The sequence below is a fragment of the Citrus sinensis genome, chromosome 2 (genome assembly GCF_022201045.2).
Source record: "Citrus sinensis cultivar Valencia sweet orange chromosome 2, DVS_A1.0, whole genome shotgun sequence".
Lineage (NCBI taxonomy): Eukaryota > Viridiplantae > Streptophyta > Magnoliopsida > Sapindales > Rutaceae > Citrus > Citrus sinensis.
The window spans coordinates 12,070,566-12,082,408 of NC_068557.1; the positions used below are offsets into that span (position 1 = coordinate 12,070,566).

Sequence of the window (11,843 nt, forward strand, 5' to 3'; positions counted from 1 at the left end):
AGATTGAAGAGGAGAAGGCTGCACGGATCAAGACAGACCAGTTGGAAGGGTTAGGGAGGAAAGAGAAGAAAGCATTACCAACTAATGGGCCGATCAGGAGGAGGGACCACCAGATCTCCGGTAGTGGAGCAGGAGGTAGGGTAATTGCTTACCAGCCTCATCAGAGGCCGCCACAGTATCAGCGCAGCAGGGCGCCACCTCCTCGTTCCCCAGCCAGGGAGCCTTGGAGAAGACATGATCCGGCATCCGGCGATCTTCATCAACATTCCCACGGTAGCAGGACGAGCAGACCAGAAGCACTCCCACCGCCCCCAACTCACAGTGGGGCAAACAGAGAAAGAGCAGTGCATCTGGTCGACCAGAACCAGGACTATGGGCGGTACACTCCCTTGAAGATGCCCCTGGATGAGGTGTACGAGGCCATAAAGGGTCGAGGGCTGCTGCACCTCCCTACACCAATAACAAAGCTACCCAACAGGAGGGATAGAGGACGTTATTGTAAGTTCCATGGCACCCATGGCCATACCACAGCAGAGTGTAGAGATCTCAAGACCCAGGTCGAAGATTTGGTGAGAAATCGGTACCTGGACGAGTTTATGGATGGGACTTTCCCGATGGTGGCCACAACGGATGAAGGGGAGCAGAGTGAAGGAATCTTGAGACGCGAGCCGCCCGCAGCGAGGGTGATAGCTGGGGGCCCAACGTTAGCCGGAGATTCGAACAGATCGAGAAAAAATTATGCCAGATACGCCATGACCAGTAAAGAGATACTCTTCAACACCCCAGCAGCCAAACGAGCAAGGGTCAGGCAAGTGCCAATCATGTGGACGGATGAGGATGAGGAAGGGATTCTATACCCCCACGAGGACGCTTTAGTCATCAAGGCTACGATCGCTAGCAAGAAGTTTGACCGGATACTGGTTGATACGGGGAGCTCAGTTGATGTGCTATTTAAATCAACTTTGGAAGAAATAGGAATAGCCGACCGGAAGTTGGAATACACCAACACCTCCTTGAAGGGGTTCGGAGGAGGGAAGCTGGTCCCTCTGGGCGTGGTCGAACTGCCTATCACAATCGGGGGCCCCCCGACAGAAAGAACAATGATACTGGACTTCGTCGTAGTGGACGAGGAAGGTCCTTACCAGATGATCCTAGGTCGGCCATTTTTAAGGATGAGCAAAGCGGTGCTGTCCAACCATTATCTGGCTCTGAAGTACCGGGTGAATGGGGTAGTCGGAGTGGTACGAGGAGACCAGAGGATCGCAAGAAGCTGCTACTCCTCGGCAGCAAGGGAGGCGATGCAGATAACATCCCTCGATACCCGAGTGGAAAACAAGACTGGCAGACAAGAACCCGTAGAGGATCTGGAAACAGTAAGCATGGGACCAGAGAACTCGGGAAAGACGATCAGAATCGGGTCGAGACTTGAGGGAGAGCAAAAGCAGGAGTTGGTGAAATGCTTACAGGCTCACGCCGACGTGTTTGCCTGGACACATGAGGACATGCCAGGGATTGACCTAGAGGTAGCATGTCATAGGCTGGCAATAAAGAAAGGTGCTCGGGCAGTAAGGCAGAAGAGGAGGTGCTTCAACCAGGAGAGGTATGAGGCTGTAAATGATGAGGTGGAGAAGCTTCTGAGAGCAGGGTTCATTCGGGAAGTCAATTACCCAGAGTGGATATCAAATGTGGTGTTGGTAAAGAAGGCAAACGGCAAGTGGAGGATGTGTGTGGATTTCACAGACCTCAATAAGGCGTGCCCAAAAGACAGCTTCCCTTTACCAAAGATCGATCAGCTAGTAGATTCAACGGCTGGACATGGTCTGCTTAGCTTCATGGACGCATTCTCGGGATACAACCAGATCCCCATGTACGAGCCGGATGAGGAGAGCACGGCTTTCATCACTAACCAAGGTCTGTTCTGTTACAGGGTGATGCCATTCGGTCTCAAGAATGCTGGGGCCACCTATCAAAGGCTGGTGAATAAAGTCTTTAAGCCCTTGATCGGGAAAACCATGGAGGTGTACGTGGACGACATGATCACCAAGTCCAAAATCCCGAAGGAACATGTCAGACATATCGAGGAGACGTTCGAGCTTTTGAGGAAGTATAAGATGAAGCTCAACCCGGAGAAGTGTGCTTTTGGGGTCGAGTCAGGGAAATTCCTGGGATTCATGGTGAGCCATAGGGGGATTGAAGCAAATCCCGAGAAGATCCAGGCGATTGTGCAAATGACGTCTCCTCGAAACCTGAAGGAGATGCAGAGCCTCACGGGGAGGCTGGCGGCGTTGAGCAGATTCATATCCAAGGCTACAGATAAGTGTCAGCCATTCTTTCAAGTGATAAGGAGGGGAAAGAAAACGGAATGGACCCCAGAATGCGAGGAAGCCTTCCGGAACTTGAAGCATTACTTGCAGCAAGCTCCGCTACTGTCCACACCGAGGGATGGGGACAAGTTGAATCTGTATTTGGCGGTATCTGATCGGGCCGCCAGTTCCGTTCTAGTGAGAGAGGAAGAAGGAATTCAGTATCCGATATACTACACCAGCAAGGCCCTGCTCGACGCTGAGACCAGATACCCAACGATGGAGAAATGGGCACTGGCCCTTGTGGTTGCTGCTCGGAAGTTGAGGCCGTACTTTCAAGCATTCCCGGTCTCGGTAATAACCAACCAGCCATTGCGTCAAATTCTGCACAAGCCAGATGCCTCTGGTCGGCTCGTCAAATGGGCTGTAGAGCTGAGCGAATTCGACATAGACTATAAACCCCGCGCGGCGATAAAGGCCCAGGCAATGGCCGATTTCGTAGCTGAGTTCGCGGAGCCCGAAGTATGCTTGGGTCAGCAAGATGCAGATATAGGCAACGACGAAACTCAAGTATGGCAGATATCTGTGGATGGGTCATCAGGAGAGCGGGGTTCAGGAGCAGGGATTGTCCTGGAAGGCCCAGAGGGGGAGGAGATCTCTTATGCTGTAAAGTTGGAATTTGCAGCCACAAATAATCAGGCAGAATATGAAGCCTTGATAGCAGGGCTGGAATTGGCTAGGGCCGTGAAAGCGGACAGAGTTAAGATCAGAACCGATTCCCAGCTGGTTGCGAATCATGTCAGTGAAAGATTCCAACCAAGAGAGGAGAAGATGGAACAGTACCTAAGGATAGTCAGGCAGATGATGGGGAAGTTCGAAGCAGTGGAGGTGATACAAATCCCCAGGGAGCAGAATAGTCGAGCAGACATTTTGGCTAGGATGGCAGCCGTCGCCGACCCAAAAATGTCAAAGTCGGTCCCCCTAGAAGTGAAGTCTCGCCCGAGTATCGAGCAAAATTTGGGGGTGTTGCGGATAGAACAAAAAAGCTCGTGGAGGGACCCGATAGTTTCATACCTTAGAGACGGGGTCTTACCACCAGATAAGCTACGGGCTCGGAAGATTAGAGCTCAGGCCTCGAGATACACGATGATCGATGGGGTACTGTATCGACGAGGATATACATTACCGTTCCTTCGGTGTTTGGACGATGACGACGCGGATTACGTGCTGAGGGAAGTGCATGAAGGAATTTGCGGAAATCATTCTGGCGGGAGGTCCCTGGCCCACAAGGTTCTAAGGCAGGGATATTTCTGGCCGACGATGCACCAGGATGCGCAAAGGAAGACCAGGAGCTGTGCAAGCTGCCAGAGTTTTGCAAATTTCTCTAACCAACCACCAGAGAAGCTCACCTCCATGGCCTCCCCTTGGCCATTCGCTCAATGGGGAATTGATCTGATCGGCCCATTGCCAAAGGGACGAGGAGCAGCAACACATGCGATAGTCGCTATAGATTACTTCACGAAGTGGATAGAGGTAGAAGCCCTTAGCAGGATCACAGAGAAGAAAACAACAGACTTCGTGTGGAGAAACCTGGTCTGTCGATACGGGATCCCATATGCCTTGGTAACGGATAATGGCAGGCAGTTCGATAATCACAGCTTCAGGGATTTCTGCCAGAACCTCGGGATAGAGCTGAAGTATTGCTCGCCTGCTCACCCTCAATCGAATGGACAAGTAGAAGCAGCCAACAAGACAGTCAAGAGGCTTCTGAAAACCAGGCTCGGAGCAAAAAAGGGTGCGTGGGTTGACGAGCTGTCAGGTGTGCTATGGGCATACAGAACAACCCACAAAACCGCAACGGGGGAGACACCGTTCGCTTTGGCTTTCGGACATGAAGCGGTCGTGCCGGCTGAGGTAGGAACGACCACACACCGGACAGATCATTTCAATGAACAGGAGAACGACGAGCAGATATGCTTGAATCTTGATCTGCTAATGGAGAGGAGGGAACAAGCAGCCGAGCGATCAGTCACTTACCAACAGAGGGTTGCTCGGTATTATAACCAGAAGGTGAACATACGGCAATTCAGGGTCGGAGACTGGGTACTGAGAAGAGTGAATCAGAGCACCAAAGATTCGACTCAAGGAGTGCTGGGACCGAATTGGGAAGGGCCGTATAGAGTCAAGCAGATAGCGGGGCCCGGAGCTTACAAGCTGGTTCGCGCAGACGGCCACGAAGTGAAACGCCCATGGAACGCAGCACACCTCCGAAAATACTTCCAGTAAGACTTGCTCACATTTTAAAGCAATTTCTGCTCATGCTGTCTATCTTTTATTTTTATGTTTTATGTCCGAACAATTTCATGTAAGTCAAATCCTGCCATTAATGTAACGTCGACGAATTTTATTCGCTTGAAACCGAAAAAAATCCTGAGGCATGCAAAGGCTCGCCAAGTCTCAGAGCCTGTCTTATGGCGAGACAGGAGCCAAGCATGCCAGGATCTGCTCGGCCACGAGAAGGCAGCAGAATCCAAATCGTTTGAAGAAAATCCTGAGGCATGCAAAGGCTCGCCAAGTCTCAGAGCCTGTCTTATGGCGAGACAGAAGCCACGCATGCCAGGATCTGCTCGGCCACGAGAAGGCAGCAGAATCCAAATCGTTTGAAGAAAATCCTGAGGCAGGCAAAGGCTCGCCAAGTCTCAGAGCCTGTCTTATGGCGAGACAGGAGCCAAGCATGCCAGGATCTGCTCGGCCACGAGAAGGCAGCAGAATCCAAATCGTTTGAAGAAAATCCTGAGGCATGCAAAGGCTCGCCAAGTCTCAGAGCCTGTCTTATGGCGAGACAGAAGCCAAGCATGCCAGGATCTGCTCGGCCACGAGAAGGCAGCAGAATCCAAATCGTTTGAAGAAAATCCTAAGGCATGCAAAGGCTCGCCAAGTCTCAGAGCCTGTCTTATGGCGAGACAGAAGCCAAGCATGCCAGGATCTGCTCGGCCACGAGAAGGCAGCAGAGTCCAAATCGTTTGAAGAAAACCCAAGGCACGCAAAGGCTCACCAAGTCTCAAAGCCTGTCTTATGGCGAGACAGAAGCCAAGCGTGTCAGGATCTGCTCGGCCACGAGAAGGCAGCAGAATCCCAATCCTCGAAAAACCCAAGGCACGCAAAGGCTCACCGAGTCTCAAAGCCTGTCTTATGGCGAGACAGAAGCCAAGCATGGCGGGATCTGCTCGACCGCGTAAAGGCGAGCAGAATCCCGAACATCGGAAAATTTTCTAAGGCATGTGGCGAAATCATATACCAAGCCATAGCCGGCTCGACCAGACGAGGACGAGCAGGCTCTCGTAATTACCACACAAGAGAGTAATCAAAAACATTTCTATTAATTTGTTAATAATTAACAAAGCAGATAATCTTCACAAACATTGTTCATTACAATACAAGAAACATATCAGGAAGGTCGTGGATCAGTAAGCCCAGCAGCGTCGGTTGGCTGGACCTCCTCAGGTGCAGGAGGAGTATCACCCGTCGCATCCAGAGGGGCGCTCGCCTCGCCAACATCAGCAGGGACTGCACGAGGAGGAGAGTCTCCCTCCTCAATCACGATCGGCTCTACCCCTTCGGCATCTTCCTTGGCCGCCTCCTCGTCCATATGTTGAGCAACACCAGCTGCAAGGTCATCCATCTTCAGATCAGGGTGTTGCTTCCCGAGGACGGCCATGATACAACGATAGGAATGCCGAAGTCCCTGGTCGTACTGGTTGTCGGCCTCCCTCTCCAAGTTCTCTATATGAGCTCGGTGGGAATCGCGGAGAGATTCGAGCTGAGCCTCATACATAGCCCTCTGCCCTTGGAGATCCTCCTTAACCTTGGTCAGCTCCTCCTCGAGGGTAATGGCTTTTGCTTGAGCAAGGGACTCTTGCTCTATCAGCTTGAGGTTCTCAACGTTTAGCTCCCCCGCTTTTTTCTCGGCAACGTCAGCTCTGGTCGTCGCCGATTGAATGTCCTCCTTCATCTTCCTGTCGTAACGGCCAACCTTGGCCTTATAGTAGGTGGCCATGCAGCCGAGATGGAAAGCACTATACTGCATGGCTCCCACCAGCTCGCCCAGGGTACAACCGTCAAAGCCCTCCAGGTCCTTCTTGCTCACGAGTTTAGACAACTCATTGAGATAGGGAACCAAGTGTTCTGGTCGGCTGTCGGGTAAGCGAGACCGAGGCACAACAGGTGGAGAAGAGGAAGCAGGATCAGTGGCTGCTCTACTGGATTCCCCGACTTTAGCAGAGGCAGGAGGGAGAGCCTGCAAGGGAGGAACCTGCTGCACGATGTTCTTTCGCTTCGCAGCGGGAGCATCTTTGTCCTGGTCCCTATCGGTTGTTGGAGGCCGAGAGCGTTTCCTGGTCAGAGCTCCAATCACTGCGTCCTCCATCTTATGGCCAGGAAGTATCAACCGAGACTCGAGGAAGTTGTATGTAGATAGCAGTTCTCGGCTCGAGCAGGAATTGGCCAATACAGCCTCGACCCGTTTAAGCTGACCAGGTCGGAGCGGGAAGTGAACACCCCAGGAAACTGCAGCACAAACGGACACTTGGTTAGAGACAAACCAATACAGCAGGAACAATTATGGATACAAGACATCTAAAGCGAGCAGGCAACCTGGGACCGTGAAACGGGGTGGGACGCGACAATCCTTCCCGTCTATTTGTGCAACTTGACCCCAGGGACCCCCAGCAAAAAAGAATTTCCTCTTCCAAGTCCCACCACCACCAGTTGGAAGATCAGTTATGGGTTTCCTGCTCTTGGTACCAGATTGGAAGTAGTACCAGCCGGCATCTTTAGGGCTGCTCTTCAGCTGGTACAGGTGCTTCACCTCATCAACCGTGGGCTCGCTTTGGCAACATCTGTCCCACAATATGAACAGACCAGAGAGCACTCTCCACCCGTTGGGGTTCAGCTGACCAGGAGCCAGATTTAGCCCGTTAAGTATCCGGGCAAAGTAAGGCTGCAAGGGACACCTCAGCCCATACTTAAAGCTCTCCAGATACAGGGTAACGTATCCCCTGGGAGGCCGGCTAGGTGTATCCTTCTTTCCTGGGATCTTAAGAGGTATCTCACCAGGAATACTATACCTAAGTCGGAGGTCATTGAGCTCGTCAAACGTGGTCGTACACGACATGTAATCAATGGCATAATCACGCGACAAGGCTCTACCTCCTACTGTACCCCGTTCTTCTGGTCGTGATGCTCCTGATGGGGACGCCTCACCAGAATCATCCCCTTGACCCTCACTCAAGGTGTTCTCCGATCCAGAAGATCCTTCTTCATCGCTACTGTCGCTCGAGGAGGTTGTTTGGGGAGACATCCTCCTAGCGCTAGTACCAACACTAGACCTAATGGGCTCTAAGGGGATCCCGGGATCAAAAGCAAAATCAGCGGGCAGACTAGGCAAAAAACCTAGTTCGTCGTCACCAACCTCAACGACCTTCTCCTTACCCTTCGACATATCCTAAGTTCTAACCAAAACACCACCGCCAACTACAACCTCAAGCAAAGCAGAGAGAAAGGAAATTACCTACAACTAACCAATACCGAAAAAAATAGAAGAAATACCTGAAGCAGGGACTCGGTCAGAGAGAGACAGGGATGACAGCTTTGGCGCCGAGGTTCATTCGCCGGAGAGACAAGAATGGAGAAAATGACGAGTTCGTGTTTGAAGATTTTGGGTTTCCTTACTGAGAAGCAAACTCTTGGGCTGCCAGCATTTAATGACGCATATTCCGAGAATCCCGTAACCGTCGATTTGAAATTCAAATGGAGGGGGGGATTTCTGCCACGTCACCTCGTCCGCAATTAAATGCGACATGACTCCTGGCAGCCTTTTCCAAACCCACGCGAGCGAGTACTATCGAGTTTCTACTGCTGGTCCACTACATTACCCAACACCAGAAACTGGGGGACCGGTGTTTGGGAGGGATACTGTTTGGGACAAATGCGTCGAAGGGACCAGGAATGACGAGCAGACATCTGATGGCGGAGTTCTGCGAACCGGTGTGTTCCGTTAAAGCCTGGCGCGTGGAAGAACAGGAGCAGAAACATCCTGCTCGTCCACGATGTTGCCGTCCGCGAGGCCAATTCCTATAAAAGGCATGAGGCCATTCCGGCTAGAGATCGAGAGGCGAGGAGACCCGGTCGACGGCAGTTGGCAAGACGTGCTCTCCAGCACGAGAATCTAGGCACAACAGCCACGCTTTCCCCAGAACCGCGACGTAACACGCAAGATCTCACAGAGCCATGACAGCCACACTTTCCCCAGAACCGTGGCGTAACACGCAAGGTCTCACAGAGCCGTGGCAGCCACGCTTTCCCCTGAACCGTGGCGTAACACGCTAGATCCCATGTTTTGCCCATAACGCAGCAGTTGGAGTCCCATACCGTCTCGAAAAGAGCGGAAGACTGAGATTCAGAGGAAGCCTATAAAAAGGTAGCCAACGAAGGTAAAAGGGTTGGCATTCTTGAGAAAAGGGGAGAAAACCACAAGAAACGCCATAAGACCTGTGGCAAGCTTTTCCCGAACCTTCATATCTGACTTGAGCGTCGGAGGGTTTGCGCCGGGAAAACAACCGGCGTACTCTGACTTATCTGTGTACGCAGGGACCTCTGGAGAAGAAGCCTGGCGAGGAGACCTCCTGGTCGTGACGAAGTTGATCGAGCAGAGATCCTGATCGTAGAACGAGGAGAACCGGAATCTCGCATCAACACAATGAATAATAAAAAAGACCTAAAAGTATAATATTGAATTGACACATACACATTGTTACACTCACACACACCCTTGATCCATTGTCGATTGAATTAGATCACCACTAGCACCGATCTTGTCCACCCCACCAACCCCTTATAAAGATGCTTATTCCATCATTTTCATTCAATTTCCACCAACTTAGAGTTGCTTTGTTATGGAATACTATTATTTAAACTTACTATCTTTGAAAGTTTTCACTTAAGTATCTGTTGTTAACCAATTTCCTACCATTTCAGTTTCTCATCTGGTTTATTAAATTCAAAGTCAACTAATTTAAGACCTTTAGGTTTTAGGTAGTCTTAATTAATTAAGAAAATGCTTAAATTAAAGAATCTAGTTCTAAAAAAAATTAAAAATATAAGCTTTTATTTGCTTTATTTTTTTATTTTAATTTTGGAACAGTCATTTTCTTTCATTTATTTTTATTATAGCAACTTATTGATTATTAATGTATTACAAATTTATAAACAAATTTTAAAATAATTAGAAAAAAGAAGTCTGTGGAAGGCCAGGCAATGGGCTTGAGCCGTTTAAACTTGGAGGGGCTTATAGAGGGTCTAGACCTAGTTTTACTAACTTGTGCTAAAGTATGTCTCAGTCTATCAATTTGTCATCTCTACTTAATATGTATCCTACAAATTAATCAAAATCAATTTATTTATATTAATATATTCAAATAATTAAACCAAAACCAAAACTATTACACTTAATTAAGAACTTTTTTTGAAATTCTTAAGTTCGGATGCTTAAATGCAGAATTTATGCAGATTCGTTATTCAACCATATAGCATACTAATTAATTGAATAGAAATATTATAACACTACATGGTGTAAAAGTGAATCCGTACGCCCAAGCACGGTTGAATTTCGTACAAATTCACTTTTACACCATGTAGTGTTATGTATGTATGTTCATTTTCTAGTGAGAATATTGCCATTAAAATATAAAAAGCACATATTTCAATATATTGATGACTCTGTTTCTTGTTTGTTGATGCATTAAACTGTATTTTTTTTATATTTATTAATATTCTTGTTTTATTAAAATAAAGATGTCCTTATTAGAAAATTATTATTAATATTATTATATATGTTTATATATATAAACGCACTCAACAAATTCTTCTATAAACTCTAGATTATTCTTAAATATTTGTACTGTCATTTCCTTTTAATTTGCTTCTAACCTTTTATTGCTCTGTAATTTTCAACTTCATACATGCCTTTGAAACATATATTCACTCATACAACGTCTATGCATGTACTATATATGAAGATTCTTACCTGTGAAGATTTAGTAGAACTTTTATTTTTTCACAATTTTCATCATTTCACTTGCAAATACACCATAGCTCGAAGATGCTTTTTATCTTTACCATGATAAGATTTTCTCCCACATTCTAAAAAGAAAAGGACAGTAATTTTTCTGTTTCCAAACAATAACAATTGCAATAGTATAGATCCATATGTACAAATACATAGAAGTGAGAGATGTGATGAGCCATACCTTTTGTGAAGCAAAGTCATAAACAGTAGGACAAAAGTATGGAGCTAGAGTGTCCCATTAATAGAGCATTGAATTCATCCAACAAATCAAATTATTACAAAATGTGACCCTCAAAATGTGGGGATAAAAAAAGGGGTCTAAGGTAGGGGGACCCCTGAACCCTTATCTAATAAGGTCATTTTTGCATGGGCTGCTCCCCCACACTCCCCACACACCCCCACACCCATACCATATTCTTGTGACAATCACCTAAACCCAACACTGCACCAAAAAACAAAGAATCATTCCAAAACACCCTTATGGTCCCTTCCCTACCTTCTTAGCTGTCTTTCTGATCAAGTTTCCTTCGTAGGAAACAAATAATATTGGTTTAATTCAGTGATACCGTCATCCCCCATTAATACCCTAATAAATAGCTTTTAGGTATTCTCATATCGGCAGATAATCACGCAATTGCGTTGCATTGAGCATTAATTGACACCTCAATTGTAATTGTATTCTGTAAAAAGAAAACTTAGTAGCATCATTAAAATACTCTTTTAATTTAAATTTTTAAATACTTATTTATTTATTTATATAAATAATAAATAGATGAGTGAAAAAAAAATTATCTCCTAAAAACTCTTCATATAAAATAAAAATACATTATTTCCATCAAACTTTTTTCTCCACAACGGTGATAGCAATTATAACACTTCTTCTCTCTCTTCGCGAATTATGAAATAAAAGTAATAGAATACTAAATTAAAAGCTTCAAAAGGTTCTCTAAAAGAATATTTTACTACATATTGAAGAGAGAAAATAATTATCTCATTTAGAAAACCTCATTTGGAGAGTTTTTTAAAACTCTTTTTGTTGATGTAACTCTTCAAATGACTAATAAAATCTCATTTAAAGAGCATTTTGGCAATGCGTTGACATGCATATTAGTATAGCTAGTTCAGTTTGACAGGCATCTACTGGTGTGGAAGAACAATTTTGTATAAATTTTAGAATAAGAAAAATTTGAATCCTGTCTTAAACTAAACTATGCATGATAATTTCTTTTTACGTACTATATACTTATAACGTATATATGTCAGTATAAAATTAAGAATTAATTTTATGTAATTTCTTATTCAATAGTTACAAACCTAGTAAAAGGTTAAGCATACAAATAATGACAGGACCACAAACGCATTTATAGATAAGTACGTACAAACTGAGGTGACATAAGGAGAATAGTAGTGGGTCT

General features: G+C 46.6%; 1 protein-coding gene across 1 annotated transcript; it reads right to left on the minus strand.

Moving 5' to 3' along the window:
- Positions 1–5,751: 5,751 nt before the first annotated feature.
- LOC107175192 (uncharacterized) lies at positions 5,752–7,803 on the minus strand. Its single transcript, XM_052434911.1, has 3 exons — positions 7,224–7,803; positions 6,070–6,869; positions 5,752–5,985 (listed from the first exon to the last, which is right to left on the minus strand). The coding sequence occupies exons 1-3, from the start codon at positions 7,801–7,803 to the stop codon at positions 5,752–5,754; spliced, it is 1,614 nt and encodes a 537-aa protein (XP_052290871.1).
- Between the last annotated feature and the right edge of the window lie 4,040 nt (positions 7,804–11,843).